Below are 17,527 nucleotides of genomic sequence, written 5' to 3' on the forward strand. Positions count from 1 at the left end.
TATTTTTCATAGAAAACACAACACTCACTATTCCCAGGTATGCCAATAATCCATTGTAACTGCTTCTGCCTGCCTGCAAAACACACCTGGCTGCCCTTTTGAAACGGATTTAGCATGAGCAATCACCAGGCTGTTTTGCTGAAAGCATTCCCCAGTCTTCGGAGCCTGTAAGATTCATTACTGGGGTCGTGAACATTGCTGAGAGAAGATTTTAATTCAGGGGTTCCTACTGCTACAGCAGAGAAAGTAACGGAGAAGAGCAGTTCAGAACGATTGCATCTGATGTCATGCAAGGAGTCCCTATCAAAATATGAGATGCTTGTAGGGAGGCATACTCTCAAACAGCGCTGCTTAACAGATGAGGAAGGGTGCATGATGAACCACCTCAGCAGAAATCATCTGCGCTTGCACCTGATACCAGAGGCACCCCACAGCAGCCGGTCCACTTGTCAGAGAGAGGGAGAAAGGCTTCCACAGATGACTGGACAGTAATCCACTGAGGAGAGCTGTCTCGTTAATAAATCTGTCCTCTGCAATGAGACTCCGCTCACACAGATGTGTCAGTTCCTGTGAGCAGCCTGAAAAGGATCACAGCAGCTATGCTTTCTGTGACTGCCAGAGGCCGGGGTGAAGAGGCAGCAGTGAGCATCAGTGAAGAGGTGGGCTGGTGTGTCTCTGTGCTGCCTAGGCAAGTCCCCCTGCGGCGGCTTCTACCTACACAGAGCAAATGAAGCTATGGAAGCAGGAGGCTGCCCTATTTGCCTGTGTCAAGCAAAACTGTCAATAACATCTATTTTTCAGACCCCATTTGATAGATTGTACTGCTGAGTGTTTCACAGCAATAAGGTTCCTAGAGCCTTTTTTTTTACATCATGCAAAGAAGGTTTTTAAATCCAAATAAAGGAAGAGAGAACTGGTCAGAAAGCATGACTTTCTGCAAATTTTTGCAGCCTGGTTCTCAAGACAAGTATCTTTTTTCTCCCTTTCCTTTCCTGAATTCTCCGTCACTGGAACTAAAGAAAACCCAAAATTCAGCTGTGGCCCTTGACTTGTCAAGCTGCCATCTCACACAGGGTCAGCAGGACATGGTGTCCTCTACAGTCCATCTCCGCAGCCCGTCACCTGGCCGTGCGCTGCAATGCTCTCGCTTTGAGTGAGATGTGCAAGAACCAGAGGAAATCCTTCTACTGAAACAGAAAGGACTGTGCAAACCAACCACTCCATCAGAGCACAGCAACTTTGCAGATCGACTGAGAGGAGAATGACTGGGCAGTCTTGTTCTCCCTCACAGACAGCAGATCACAGTACATGTCTCCTGAGGTCCTCCGTACACACAGGAAACAGGAAAGCATTCAGGAGGTTCACCACTGCTGCTCACCTACCACAAAGCTTCTCCTTGAACATCTAACTGTGAAACAGTGCCCGAAAACACAATTAAAGATGAAAGGGGCAAATTATGCATTGTAAAGTCAAATGACACCGACTCCTTCTTTCCATCCTTCATCTGGAAAATAAGAAAGCTGGAAGTAAGCTGCAAACTGAATGAATGCCTTGTATTACTTCACCACTGAGATACCCTACATACTATTTTGAAGTTAATAGAACACTTTCAATAATTTATAGCTAACCTTTTATCCTACTGTATTTTGAAATCTACTCCCTTATACTAATAAATAAACAAAGGAGAAAGGGCACTTTGTGTGGCACCTGTCCTATGAGTCAGGAAGTATGTACATGTGAGCAGGTAGAGGTATGGGCAGGAGCCTGTAGAATCATAGAAGGATGACAGAAACAATGTTTACAAGTTCAAATGCCCCCAGCTGTGGAAAATAAGCAATGGAAAAGAATGGATCAATCTGGAAAAAAAATTAATCCGAGGAGGCTAATATTTAAAAAGCATCTATGCCAGAACCCAAACCTACAGATAATCTCTTGCTGGAGTCCAAAAGAAAATTACATCTACCCCCCTCAGTGGGGAAGAAGTGCAACAATTTTTGCTTACTTAAAACATTAAATCTAGGACATTCCTGAGACCAGGATCTCACCTTTGCTATTCCAATATATAATTTCTCCATTTGTTACCTTTTTTTCCCCCCAAGAAGTACAATTTAAACAAACAAACAAACAACTTTGCTAGCGTTGCTCTACCACAGCAGCAGTACAACTCTGATTCTGTCTAGATCTGTCCCACACACCCAACCTGCAGTGAGTACACCGATCTTGCAAAGACACTCATCTTCCTCCCCTGCAGCAACACTGTTGCACTGACTGCAGAGCCCCTCGCCCCATCCCTGTGTAACACAGCTTGGCTACATCTGGCATTGGCTGCAAGAAAGAATCCATCTGTTGCGACTTCAAAGAAGATGAGTTAGAGCTCTGTGATTCCTAAAACCCACAAATATTCCACCTTGGTTTGTCTGATTTGTCATTAACATTTCTCATGCCTAAATTAAGAAGGACGCTAAGCATCAGATGCGTGCTGACAGTGTTGCAGTTGAACAGCTTTTATAGCTTAGCCTCGTTTCCCTCCACATCTCCACGTTTCTTGGTCGTGCCTGTAGCATACAAACACAGAGCAAGCCATCACAGGCCAAATTAATATTATTAGTGTGCACTAACTATTAAGGGTTTTGTGCAAACTGCAATAAAACTAAGGAACCAATTATTTTACCACATCTATGGGGCACTGACCTGTTTGCCCATTTTCCCTGCTCTCAAAGATCCTTCAGCCTGGCACCCAACTCTGTGATGAAGCCTGTTTAGCACCAGTGAAGTTCCCCACATTCAGACTGACAACATTCTGAGCTGAGATGAGGGAATCAAAGTTAAAATCCAGCCCATCGGCATCCATGAGTTCACTGCGGATAATGGACTCCATGTCACACTCCAGGCTCCCATTGAAAATATCCAGGTCCAAGTCACTTGGGAATTTCTCATGTCCCATGACCGGGAGGTTCACACTAGAAGAGTACAAAGAGGAGCCTGACAGCGGGTCAGAAAGTGTTTGCATAGACTGATTGACAGGCGACTGCTGATGTTTGGTGGATCCCAAGCTGTTGGAGTCACTTAAGCCTATGTTACTGATGGAATTGGACAAGGCACGGCTGCCACTAAGAGAGGAGTTATGGGACTGGTGCTGGTGATGTGACAGGTTCTGATTGACCAGACCACCCTGGCTGGACTGTGCAGCAAACGACATCATAGGGTCGTTGCGGAGCATTATATTTCTGCGGGAATTCTGGGCAGACACAGCTGTGCTGGCTTGTGACATGAGTGGGTCAGACTGTGTCATCATGACATCGCTGTGACTAAGTGCATCAGAGGCAAGAAGATCCTGCAGCGTCTGGTTGTTGTAATGAGAAATGGAAGAGAAGGTGGCCTGCTTGTTCTCCTGAATTGTCTGCATGGGCGACTGGCGGAGGGAATTCAGGGACGACGGCCCGAACACAGCGTTGTTGAAACTACTTGACGGGGAACCCAGCCCTGAACCTTTGGAACCATAAGGAAAACTGGAGCTTCTCTGCATTATCCCTCCTGTGGGTGACTGCTGGGAGGGAGGGAGGGTTATATTGTCCAAGAGATCATCCATGAGGTTATCTGTCAGTCCATCATTCAAGTTCATTGTCCCAGCCATATCAGTCAACCTAGGCAACTCCACAGTACATGGTTTGTTTACCGATGGGGACAAGCTCGATGGACTACTGTACAGCATGGGAGAAAGTGGAGCATCGTCATCTTGAACATCATCTAGTTCAGTGCTTGCCAAAATTGGTGACAAGCGGCCACTGATCGTACTGGCATTTGAATTTGTACGGGAGCGAAAATCTGTCCATGCATCCAGCTCGTCACTGCTGCGGGATGTGGGACTCCCTGGCCACTTGGAGAGCTGAGAAGGGCTGTCCTCACTTGTTTCCTGGGCGGTCTGCAGGGCTGCCTTTTTCTTAGCTGCCCGCCCTCTGCTCTTGGTGTACTTGTTGCTGTTGTCCATGGACACAGCACGTCTCCGGGGTGCCTTGCCGCCTTTTCCACCATCTGGATTGATCATCCACCAAGAGCTTTTCCCAGTGCCTTCATTCTGCACCCTCACGAATCGGCTGTGGAGTGACAAGTTGTGCCGGATCGAATTCTGCAGGAAAGGAACAAAACAAAACATCAAGACCAGCACCCCACTTCTTTTATGACTCAAATCTCAATCATTAAACCAACATCCCCTGAAAAAAGCAACATGAATGAAAGCATTGGACCCTTCTGGATATCTCCATGGACTTCTGGAGTGCTGCATACAGGAGGACTGGAGTGCCAGCATGCTGCCGTAAAGCACTCCCAGAGCCTGAACTAGCTGTGCATTCCTGGTGCCCACCTCTACACCCCTAAAAACTGCATCCTAAGGAAAAGAGTGTGACACAGCTCTATTCCTGCCAGCATGGAGCTAGATGATTCTCCCTTGCTTTGGACTCAGGACAAACTTCTATGCTATCAGTAATCTTGCCATAAGTTCCTTGAAATAAAAACTGAAAAGGCACAGGAAAAATCTGGCTGGAGGGGTAGTCACACTCATCACAGCCTCTGCAAATGTCTTTTTAATTCTTCATGGGCACATGTGCTGTATACTTGTTATAATAATTCTTGAGTAAACTGCAAGTGCTGTTGCTCCTCTCCCACAGGCACTCTGTGATGACTAAGATATACTTTGTCTCTTGATTAGAGGCACCAGAATTATGCCCGTACTTCAGTAGCTGGCCAGCTGTCCCCTCACTATAGTATCCTCACAGTCTTCAAAACATGATGTGACACAGTATGCAACGATATCCCTGTTCCTGTAAGCTGCTGGATACAGAGTTGTATAAAGCTGCTGTACACAGTCAGATATTCCACGCTGTATGGGATGCTACAAAATACAGTACTCTCCGAGGAGCCTGCATACAGTCTGCTCTTGCATTCTACCTGCTTGCACTAGTCAGTAACATCTACCATTCAAAAACCACATTGCCTCAAACCAATTATAATCACCTCAGAATGAGAAAGGTGAGAAAACCAGTCCACAGTACCCCTAGTGAAATGGCACCAGATTTAAACCAAAATAACTGAAAATCCCACTTCACGCATCCTGCTGATCTTGTGCTTAAAATATGGATCAAAGAAAGGGAAAGCAAATAGTATTTGTTAGTGTGAATGCTTTCAGTTTTGGTAAACAAACTTTTTTTCCAATGAGGAAGTAAAAAGATTTTTGGAGCTATCCCACATTCCTTTGAAAAATGCCTTGTGCTATTCCTCCAAGTTTAAAGAGTTGCAGAGCTCTTTTTTGTTAAATTTGGGCAATTACCAGCTATACCTACGAGAAGGATAAAATCACATTTTTCCTATCAACATTCTTCAAAAACACAAACAGGACCATAGCATCATCAAACTATCCAGGAAAAGTGTCCTTCATTTACAAAACTCTGAAGAAATTCCAGATTTAAATGGGCAAAGAATGAATCAATCAACAAATCATTCACAAGTGCTTCAACATTTGCATCCTTAGGATAAATGGATGCTTGACATAAGTAAACTGGAGACATATTTGATGTACACAGAAATACAGTCTAGCATTTTTTAAAATAATTCTTTTCAGTACAAAATGCCTTTTTTTCCCCCACTGTTGAGTGTTGTGGTTTTTGTCAGAGTGTGAAATGCAAAACACTCCTGAAGTTCTTCTCACATGCAGACAGCAGACGTGGTTGTGATTATCACTTAATGAAAAGAGAAATCATATGGACCATGGTTCAAAACAGCAACTGTTATGTTTTAAACAATTTACTTGAAGCAGCAGGTCAGACTCTGCTGACATGCTCAAGAGAAGTTTGGGTCAGCGCCTCAGCTATAAACTTGACAATTTCTGCGGTACTATCATCCCATCAGAATATGGTGGATTGAGTCACACCATAATAGCTCTTCAGTCTAAAGAAGGAAAGAGCTTTTTATTGTTTAACTGATGACATTTTAACTATATTTTGAGTCTGGCAACAGTCTAACTTCTAATAACTAGGCATCATTGCTTACTTCCTCAGGTTTCTCCCTGTAAAACTGGCTGAAGAACTGGTTTTGTTTCTTTTTTTTAAATAACCTTTGTTGATATTCCAGCTTGGACTGCATCAATGCAGGTAGCTCTCACATTCATTCCCCGTAACTTTCATGGACAAACATATGTGAAAACATCTGCATGTGGATCTCTTCTCAGAAAGAGCTGCCAGCAGGATGAGGACAATCAGAGCTAGACCACCACACTGAGCCATATAAGAGCAATACAAACCATGCTGTTCCCCACCTAAAAATGCTGGGTATAAGAATACACAGCATCGTGATTCTTGCTAATGAAAAATAAATCTTAGAAAACACAGAAAAGAAACACCCAAGGTGGTGTACACAGTGCGCCACACACAGCTTCAGATATAAAAACATTCAGCCAAAATGCCAGCAGCTAACAGTTTTCAGCCTGTAGTACTCTCATAAAAGAGCTTATTTCTGATGGTGGTATCCATAGTATGAAACTATTTGGCCTAAAACCATGAAAAATCCTAAACTGTAAAATTGTGAGACTGAGGCACCTCTCAGGATGAGGACTCCTGCATGTGTGGATATGTATGTGCACATGTGTAATTTTCTTCTTATTATATCTTTTTGCTCAGTGTTGGTTTTACACAAGTAATAAAAGAATGTAATAATCCTTTTGCATTGAAAATTGGTGGTTATAAAAAATCCAAGCAGTTTGTTTTCCTTTACATTAAGCACTATGCCACTTACACTCCTGCTTCTGTTTTTCTTTGCTTTTCTTCTGTAGGAAGATTGTTTTCTTAAGCATAATTATGGGCCAATTTATTTTTGTGTACCCCATATCCACCCTCTGCTCAAACACTGCCTTAGAACCCACTTCTTTCACGTAGCCTCCCCCGCTAACCTCTTCAGCAACAGTATCTGAGTTTCTTGGTTTTTCCTTCTGTTGGATGCTCTGCCAAATCAAATTAAGGCTGGATCCTATTATCCGTTCACATGCAAGTTTTGCTACAGAAGCCACAGGGATTGACAACTCACATCAGTAAAGGCTGTTGCACTGTGCTACCAGGCTGCAGTCTGGATGGAAATAACTGTATTTTCTACCTGTTTTCTGAGCTGTCAAAAAATATTCCTATCTGCTTAAATTATAGGAAAATATCTTGGGACAATCACTGCTCACAACCATGTGCACTACTAGTATATGACCATGCAACAAACCACAAAGGAGGTGAGGAGGCAAAGAAAATACAGTTCATCATTTGAAGCCACTGCTGATGAAAATAATAGGAATATGTCTTTGACTTATGTGGGAGATGAATTAGGCCATGATGATGGAAACATAACACATCTTTCCATGTCAAAATGCAATGAGAAACTTTAAAAGATCTATAAAGGAACTTCCATCATCTGTCCTGGAGACCATATGTATATGGGATAGATGCTAGCCAGGCTGCAGACAGCTCAGATACCACCGATGGGTACAACATATGGACTGTACATAAGCAGAGCAGAAAAGAAATATGATGAGCTCCTCCCTTTATTAGTGTTACTATTTATACTGGTCTTGAAGAATGCCATTCGCTCTGCTAAGAGCCAGAAGACTGAGGTTCCTGCAGATAACATCAAGAGCATCATATACTGCCCTGAGGCCAAACAGCTGGGTCCCAGTCCCCTTCAAAAGTGGTCCTGCAGGGAAGAGGGACTGTCCATGGAGACAAGGAAGTTGCAGGGCGAAAGAACACACGTGAGGCAGAGCAGAACTGGTGCGAGCAGAGAGTGGTGCAGTGCCACAGACAAGTGGGGCTGCTGTCCTACCTTGGCTTAGGATGATGGCACCAGAAGAAAGGGTGAGTTGGGTGCCCACAGTAGCCAGGGCAGCAACATGAGGGATTACAGCACTTTCCCCAAACTCAAGGCCACAGTCTCAGCTTTAATAAATGTTGATCCACTGCACTGCATTTTATTCAGTTAATACTCCTCGAGGGATTCAGCCACATTTTGCTACCCAAAAAACCCCCCAGAGATCAGCTACCATGTCCTACCATGTGTCTCTCTCGATATTTTGGTAAGACCACAAATGGGTAACCTGACAGAGAGGACACTCAAACATTTCCAAAGTGCCCTATCCTTCATTTGATACAAAGAACTGAACCAGTCTCCCAGGGAGGCTAGGACTGCATGTTATTTCAACACTCAGACCCGGTCAGGCAACAGCAGCAAATGCTTGAGCCTTTAAAATGGAGAAAATTCCCCCTCTCTGTGCCTGTTCCAGCCTCTTCCAAGCCATGTTTACCTTGTGGAGTCCGTCCACTAACTCAGACACCAGCTGCAAGTGCTTCCACTGCAGTACAGAGTCCTTTTTGTCTGGAAGCAACATGTGGTATCAATTCATCATCCTCAACAACGCAACAAGGAATCCACTCACTTTAAAAATAAAATGAGAGTTGTGTAACTTGACTCTTAGAAGTCCCCGCCCTTTTTTTTTTTTCAATATAAAAAAGCCAACTAAAGACTAGCAAGATGAGGTGCAGCTGGTGGCTGCCGAGTCCAAGTTACACACTGGTCTGTTTTTCTTTCAGTGTTTTGTAGTTAGTGGCAAATTTGTTATTTCAGATATGGGCTCCTAAACTGTAAATTTAGGGCTACAAATCAAAAGCAGTTCTTTAACAAGTGGGATACTAGGACATGGTGGGAGAAAAACAAACACTATTTGCAGATCCATAAATGCTAATAATGCTCACTGGGGAGAATCAGACTTTATTTTATACTGTATTAACATATTTAGTGTTTTAATTTTCCCATATGAAATTTACTGGCAGGCACACAGTAGAGAAAGGCATCAGATCTAATACCACTGAAAAGAAGCCATGAAAATAACTCCAGCTTATCAGACTCTAGCTGACCAGAGGGAGTCTGTCTTCTCCATGGCTCTGCTTGCTCACTTGAATTTCAGTTTCCAGCTTCCTGAAAATGTTGTCACGCAAATCTCCTTTGGGATGAACACCCTTACAGATGGCTTCCACCAAAAATTATTTCTTTAAGAAAAGCAAAATGAAACAAACAACTTCTTTTTTGCATTCGTTTGTTGTTGAAACTGGAGTTTGTGAATAATTCAACACATTTTGCCCACCTGTCCATACCAACGTCTGTGCCTTCTTCAGAAGTAACTCAAAACTGGCTTCAAACCAGTTTTTGTAGATTCTGAGAATATGCTGAGTTGGAAGCGATCCATCAGGATCATCAAGTCCAACTCCTGGTCCAGCACAGGACACCCCAAGAATCACACCATGCGCCTGAGAAGGTTATCCAAATGCTTCTTGAACTAAGAAAGGCTTGGTGCTGTGACCGCTTCCCTAGGGAACCTGTTCCAGGGCTCAACCACCCTCTGGCTGAAAAACTTTTTCCTGACATCCAACCTAAACCTCCCTGACTCAGCTTCATGCCATTTCCTGTCACTGGTCACCACAGAGAAGAGATCAGTATCTGTCCCTCCACTTCCCCTCATGAAGATGTTGAAGACAACAACGAGATCTCAGTCTCCTCCAGGCTGAACAGACCAAGTGACCTCAGCCACTCCTCATATGGCTTCCCCTCAAGGCCCTTCACCATCTTTGCTGTCCTCCTTTGGATGCTCTCTAATAGCTTAATATCTTTCTTATATTGTGGAGCCCAAAACTGCACACAATATTCAAGGTGAGGCAGCACCACTGCCGAGCAGAGCGGGACAATCACATTTTACATGTTTCACATTTTGTTTGCTTTAAAGTCCTCAAGGAGATTCAACTACAAGTAAACAAGAAAACAGATGCACTGGCTTCAAAATTATAAATAATTAAAGTTACCAATTGTGTGCATGTATGTAGAAATTCCTGGTGAAAGGGATTGGTAAGCCTAGGCAAGTCAATCTTTAGGACATATCAGTCTATTGGTTCCATACAGTCCCTTTCTGCCTAGCTCTGTAAGGCTGCAGTGCTGCTCTTCTCAAGAAACTTTGAAATCCCAAACCCAAAGATGTCTCAGAATTTCTTCCTCTTTTCAAACCAGAAAAATGTATATAATTTAAAAAAGCAGTGAGGACGCTCCACAGACGCAGAAAAAGCAAGAACTAAAACATAAAGAGAGCTCTCCTACAATATCTATCCAGCCATGTTGTACTGATATACATCTTTTTCCATATTAAACCAAGCATTATGTATTCCAGATTGTTATATTTTCCCTAAATTATGGAAGTTGCAGGAAGAAAAAAAGCATTAAGAAAATTACACACAGAAGGAGAAATATTTTCTGACACTCAATGGTTCTGATGCTTCATGTTTGGTATCATCTACAAGTTCCTAAGGCAGTTCCCAAAAATCCCACCAGATGTTCAGCAGAAGGAGGTGGAGAGAGTGCACCAGAGTCCCACAGGGTACCTCCCTTCACACCCAGCTGGCAAAGGCCACTGCCCTCACAGTCCTGGAAAGGATATCTGGGATGACACAGGCTCAGCCCTACACAGGCATGCCCTCCTGCAGTAAAAGGGAAAAAAAATCTCACAGATTTAGGGGGGGGGAAAGTCAGCTCTGCATCTGAAAGGTGGCTCTGTGGTTCCCCCTCCTCATCCTTTTTCAAAGGATTTTTCTGATCTTGGTGGTAGGGGAAGAGCTAGAAGTGGCCTCCATTGTAATCAGCCCTCTGCCTGCATCTCTGCCTGTCATCCCCCACCCCAGAAGAGTAGAGTCTTCAGGGATTTAAGCTCCTTGGGAGAACATTAAGTCCAGCAAAGATTTATCCTCTGAAATGTGCTGGCTCAGATAGGAGAGCAGAACACAGATCTGCCTCCATCCTGTGCCAAATTACAACAGGGGAGGGTGATTAGCAGAGGAAAAACAAACCCTCCCTGACTTGCACATCGCACTTCCCACCACCCCAGCCGCGCTGGCCACAAGGGCAGGCGACAAGCGACCTGCCCGCCAAGGAGGCTTATGTCCTCCTTTTTGAACACGAAATCATCTCAAAGCATGGGAATTGAGTTACAATTGAAAACTTTTCCTAAAAAAAATTAAAAAAAAAAAAGAGAAAAAAAAAAAACTTTTAGCTAAAACAACCGCTGCCTCACTCTTTGCAAACAGTGATATTGCAAATCACTAGACTGACGTAAATAAAACCTAGCTGAAAATATACACTGCCTGGAAATTGCCTCAGAGCATCATGCTTCCAGTTAGCAGAAAAATCTCCAGATATTTTACAGTCAGACATGATCTGACCACATGAGGACTCTAATAAATAACATTTGTTTTGCTGTGAGTAGAGCATGCCAGTTGTCGTTTATTTTTTTCCACTGGGTGTTGGGAGACAGGAAGCAGAGAGTGAGGAAAATGCTGATACTTTAACTAATGCAGCTGCAGAGCAAGAACAAGGTCAGGCTCTCCAGCAACTCCTCAAAGTGTCAGGAGCCATGTACCCTGGCATTCTTTGCCACAGGAAACCCCCTAAAGAAATAAGTGTTAGCATCTGCATGCTATAGCGATGCTTTTCCACATTAAAATATAGGATTTGGGAATCAGGAGGAAGACACTGTCATTGAGAGGTTGTTAGGGCACCTTGTGAAAGAGCCACCTTTCTCACTCCCTTCCACCCGCTTCATATCACAGTTGCCCAAAATTCAACACAATTGATTTCAATCAAGGGATTTAACTTAATTAGGAGTAAGAATTCACTTGGAGGCATTGCTCTTGTAAGGTGCTGAATTCATGAAAATCCCAAGGCACCTTATCGCAAGTTTGACTGGGACATAAACGCAGTCAGCAAGAAAGTGAAAGATGTTGCCACTTAGTGAACTTAAACCCAAAAAGTTGAACGCAAAAAAGCTGCAATGGACGCATGCAGCTGGGTCTTTGCAGAGTCAGTTCAAACCAGTTCTAATTTCTGTTCAGGAGTGGTATCACCAGGAGATATCTTTTTCTTTTTTTTTTTTCTCAATGGCAAGCCCCAGCATTTAAAGTGTTTCCACTGTAGAAACTTTGGCAATGACACCATGGTTTACTCGTGGAGTCTCTTCAGCACAGCATCACTGCATTTCTCCTGTTCCATGCCACGGAGCCCCAAGAGAAGTGTAGGCATTCACAACTAATCAACCTGAACCCTACATGTACAGTAACTCCTATAAAAATAGCTACCCCTGTCAGGACAGATGCTGAAGCTACCGGAAGAGTTCTCCCAAACCTCAGTGGTCACTCAGCTAGGCCTCGATGAAAACAATGCAATTTTACTGTGAGGCAGACTTTCACTGTGAAGGCTTTGGGTTTGTATTGCTAGAAAGAAGAACCAGAAAAAAGGGAAAAAAATCCCTCTCTTTTTTGTTTCTTAGATTCAAAGATCCCAGCACAACTCTCACGCAGCATTGTGGAAACCAAAATGCTCAATTCTATTTTTTCTCATTCTCAGCATATGGCCGTTACTATACACTGACTATTTAGAAACACGTATGGGCGTTCTTTCATGCCTTTATAAATAAATGAGAGTGATGCTACTGCTTATAATAATTCACTAAAAATAGTAGCTTCCCATGGAAGATCACAAAAGCCTCTCATTGCTGAATCACCTATTATAAATCTTTATTTTTTTGAAATGTTTTTGTAGTGGTGTGTTGTTTTTTAAACACTTCCTAAGCCTGTGAAATGCAACTAAACCATCAATACCTTCCACCACACAGTGGTAGGGGAAGAGTAAAATCCGTGTGCACGAAGGCAGCCCTCCAGGGCTCCTGATGTCCCCAACTGCAGGGCTGCCCTGCACGCAGCTCTGTGAAGTGCTAGCTCTGAAATGATAGATTGTTAAACACCCGGCCTGGATTAATTGGAAGTGTTGAGCTGCACACATTAAATTGCAAATCTGGTGACAGTTATGGCTAACACGTGACTGATGAGAGGAACAGATCTGATATGTTGTTGCCTGACCGAGTTTGATCAGGCCTGAGCAAGCCCTTCAAAAGCCAGCACAAGTGCCAGAGACCTTCTCATGAGAAAGCCTTTGAGCAACTTCCAAATCAGCCCCCAGCATTTCTGCTACGTAGACTAATCTGAAACAAGACCCCTCTCCTGTGCTATTTTAAGCACATAATTATTTTATTATTGAACCATAAGATACTATCAGATTTTTTAAAAAAAGTGCATTTTAAAATATGATGCATTTAGTTGGTTGCTGAGGTGGCAAAGGGAATGGTCGTGCTCCGCAGACCTGAGCACTGCAGGAAGCTGGGGATGCACCTAAGTGCAGCCCTCACTATGTCTGACCTGCTGCTTTTAGGGGCAAAAACCCTTGGGAGCCTCACGAAGGGCAGTTGGTGTGGGAACACACAACTGTGACTCCAGATATTCACCAAGTTACTGCAGCGCTGGTGTGGACAGGGTGTGAATCAGGAGATGAGGGATAAGTGAACAGAACAACTTGAAAAACAGGTATCTCCTCCTTCACGACTTCGGACTGGGTCATGGCATTACCAATAAATACCTGAGCACTCTTCAAAATGTAATGGCAGCTCTAAAATATTAATGCCTTTTGAAAGGAGAAAGTGATCAGTTTTCCTTTTGATGTATTCTGATGTGCATTCTGCTTTTGTCCTTAGAATAACACATGGGTCCTCCTAGCCTCTTGGTTTCTTGTAGTTTCCTACATTTTTCTTCTGTACTGGGGAATGTATTTTAAACACTGCACTTTAGAAGCATATTTGAAAAATTGTACAGACTTGCTTTCTGTATACACAAACAATGCTCATGCCGTGCCAGACGACATGGGTGGACAACAGTATCCATCTCCTCAGCATTTTTACATGAACAGTAGTGAGGTGGGTTTACTTCAGAAGTCTTTTCCCAGACCATTCTCTAATCTGACTTCCACTGATGCACTGCATCAGGACACCCAGCTCCAAAACCAGTTCTGCCCATAAACTCACCACCAAGGCACATGGCTTTAGTTTCCACACTGTGATGCCCTGGCTGTAATCTCCAAATTGACAGCATTTGATTCTTTTTTTCTGCCTATGGAAAAAGCTTTTTTACAGACTTAAAATCTGGGCAGCTCCAGGTCAGACCCTGACGTCTGAGCTAGTGACACCGGCCAACCTCGGCACTTGCTGGGAGAAATGGGCGCCTCCAACGAATAAGCCCACCAGCCTGTCTTCCTGTTCTCCTCTGAGTGTGCCTGAGCCTGACCCTCTCCGCTGGTGGAGGTGGATCTCACCCTCTGGCAGGAAGCTTTTGGGACTGCGGTTGCTTTGGGATGGTCGCTCTTGGTGTCTCCCAGGGCATGGCGGCTTCAGGGAGTTCATCCTCACTCACACCAAACTCTCCCTCTACCCTCTGGATTCATCCCAGCCTCACCTAACCCCATTTATGAGCTGTTTTAGTTTTCATTGAACCTCACCTCACTCAGATGACTTGCATGTTACTGGTTCTACTGGATTTTTTAAAATTTATTTTCTGTTTACTGCAGGGGGAAAATATACCTGAGGAGCTGACAAAAGGGAATATGACACCTATTATGCTGCCAATGAATCAGCCCTTTGCTACAGCAAGCAGGACATTCCTGTTTCACATGTAACTGGCAGTACCATCCCAGAAACCCCACAATCCAGGTAAATGCACAGGTATGAAAGCGGTTTTGTTTTTTTTTTTAAACTATTTACCTACTTTGAGAAAATACAGTGTCATCAATACAATCACAATCACAAGTGCTGAATGTTGAGCCTAAAGCTAGGCTGTGTCAAAATGCTTCAGCACTTGACGATGCTTTGTTCGTGCCCCACCCCCACACCAGAGCCTGAATAGCAGAATGATGAGTGGAGGAGCCTTTTCATGTTCCGATTTGATCCTGTGCACATAAGCAATCCCTACTGAAGCCAACACTCAGGCCATGCTGGGGCCCTTGTATCACTCTGTACACAGACTGGGACATTTTTACGGAGCCATGGGGCAATGGGTTTTAGGACCTGGACTGTGCTAGCAGCAAGGGTCATCATCAGGTACTATAACAAGAATTATCTACCCTGTAGGATGCAGTCTGGTTGAGCTCCCAGTATGGGAAGGTCTGCACAAGTAGAAGACGCATCTGGAAGTTTATAGGCAGACAAAGAAGCATTAATTCAATAAAGAAAAATAAAATCAAGAGACTTATTTCAGTTTCATTTGCTAGTACAAACCAACCTTGCTGTCCCTGCCCTTCAGGACAGGTACTGAGGCAACGCCTCATTACCCTGAGATGGTGTCACTTCGCAGACACCCCTGCTTTTAGGGGGAAAATGTTGAGTTATGCAAATGGAACTACAGTGCTTGAAATAAGCCCTTTTTCAACACCTACACGTTCAAGACACAGGGCAAATTTTAAAGGACAATGCAAAGAATGATGATGCCTTTGTACATCTCCTTTTTCTTATGACACTATTCACAGCATTCATAGCTCAAGAATGCAAGGCCTCCTAAGTATGCCAGGCATCATTTTCGTAACAAAAGTACACAAGAAACAAGCACCTTTAAGTTGCAGTTGAATAGATGAGGGCAAAAAGAGCAAGCAAATACTTACGGGGATATTTTCCCTCCTTCAGAAAGGGAAGTACCCAGAGAAGCACCACTACCAAGCACCCTGAGAGACATGTACGCGCATACATTAAGATAGGTCTGCTAATACTTTTGTAATACGAGCTGATATGCAAAATATAAAAAGTACAAAATGGGCTAACTAGCTTTGCGCTCCCCCCCCTTTTTTTTTTCCCCTTTGATTAAAGTTTAGAGGAGATGGGATATCTAGAAAAACAGAATGAATGAGGCTACTTTCTAGTTAAGATTAGAGAAGTGGGGAATGAAAAAATTAATGAGATAGAAGAGTCCGCACTTGTCTCCCATTTGGCTTTTTTTCAGAGCTAGTGGAAACTAATTCTGTTCACAGGATCTGCTCACATGCCCTGTTGCAAAGTGAGATTCTCACCTGCAAAGGCTTTTTTGCATGTATCTAAATGCAGGTGAACTACTTTGTGTGCTGGAACAGGAATGTGTAGGGTTAGATATGCACCAGTCTTTGCCGGACTTTGCCTTGTCGACAAGGATAAACATGAGGAGACATGAAGAAATTTCCAATTTTGTTCACAGGCAAGTTTCAAAGCTTGCAAAAGTTAATGAAAACCTTCTAATAGTTTTGTAGGCTCTTTTTGAGGTGAAAATGCACCATATTAATTATTTTCGGCAGAAATGTGTTCTTGGTTCCATCCAATCACAGTTATAACACCAGCAGCCCTTCTGCAAGAGAGTGACAGCTGAGTCACTAATGTTAAAACAGGGATGAGAAAAGGAAAATAAAAAAGAAACTAGGCTACTTCCCCTGAGGAGCTAAATACAGTATTTAATGGCATCTGTTTTTAAGGTTAACAAACCAAATGCTTCAGCTATGAATTGTTGCCATCATCATAACTACAACAGGATGACCCTGGACAACCTATCTCCATCTAGGTTTTCTCCTCATGTGACACATAAATAAGGAGGAAGAAGCTGGGAGGCAGCCCAGCCTTTCAACATGCTCTGGGTCTTCGAGGAGATGGATTGTGATTGCCACACAAGGATTCAGCAGGACAAACAGCTACACTGTCCACACAGGGGGGCGGCGGCAGGAGGGAGCAGCTGGGTACTTGTCCTTTCCTGCATCTGCAGCAGCTGCTGTCTTCATCAGCTGTTGCCCCTGTGGCACTCTGCCTGCATGGGCTGGAGCAGGCAGCACTTGGGTTCTTCTTGTTTAACTCACAGTGAAGAGTTGTCCTGCTCACCCCATTGCCCTTAAATAAGTGTGTCAAAAGCAATTGAATCAGGATGGCAAGAGACCTTAAAGCCATATGTACAGAGGAGTATCTTTTTTCTAACGCTGCAGAAGTGTTGGACACTTTGGAATCCGTGTCACTTACAAGTCACATTTTAGTGAAGTACCTTAATATATGCATATGCTAGAAAGTGTCTGTCCAGCAGAACAGTAAGGACTGAATCTGATTCTCCAGGAAACCAACTACAGCTACCTGACAAGGCCTTCCGTATTAAGAGACCCCACATGTAGTCATAAGGCATTGGGGTAAAATAGGGTGAAATTTCTGTTTGTTTCCATAAGGTCATGTTTGTCAGTAATAGCCCTGGCTTGGGGCTGCACCAGGCGAGCTGCTTTGCACCTCCAGGCCCTAACAAATGGTTCCCACTGCAAGAGCCAACAATGTAATCACAAATGCAACATGATCACGGGGTGGTTCGGAACACTGCCTCCTGATCTGATAGCAGTGCCAAACATGGGAGTGCACAAGATACTGGCATGCAGGGAGCTGGGCCACCTGGGCAGATAATTCTTGGCAAGATCATGTGTGCTTGGACTAACCTTCCTCCTTGAGGGCAATACCAGGGAGTGCACGTCGGACAGTGGTGGCCCAGCATTTATATATTTTCTTTAGGGAGACACTTTCTCTGAGTTCTAGAGTTTAGCCATACACAGT

The 17,527-nt window shown here is 43.7% G+C and overlaps 1 protein-coding gene across 1 annotated transcript in view; it reads right to left on the reverse strand.

Moving 5' to 3' along the window:
- FOXO3 (forkhead box O3) overlaps positions 1-17,527 on the reverse strand; it is a 94,535-nt gene that overhangs the window by 12,629 nt on the left and 64,379 nt on the right. Inside the window, exon 3 of the mRNA XM_051792392.1 lies at positions 2,692-4,126. Coding sequence (XP_051648352.1) covers positions 2,726-4,126 — 1,401 coding nt within the window. The 3' untranslated portion in view covers positions 2,692-2,725. The remainder of the gene's footprint in view (positions 1-2,691; positions 4,127-17,527) is intronic.

The sequence above is a fragment of the Manacus candei genome, unplaced genomic scaffold, assembly GCF_025592945.1.
Source record: "Manacus candei isolate 608988 ecotype Guabito, Panama unplaced genomic scaffold, ASM2559294v1 h1tg000034l, whole genome shotgun sequence".
Classification (NCBI taxonomy): domain Eukaryota; kingdom Metazoa; phylum Chordata; class Aves; order Passeriformes; family Pipridae; genus Manacus; species Manacus candei.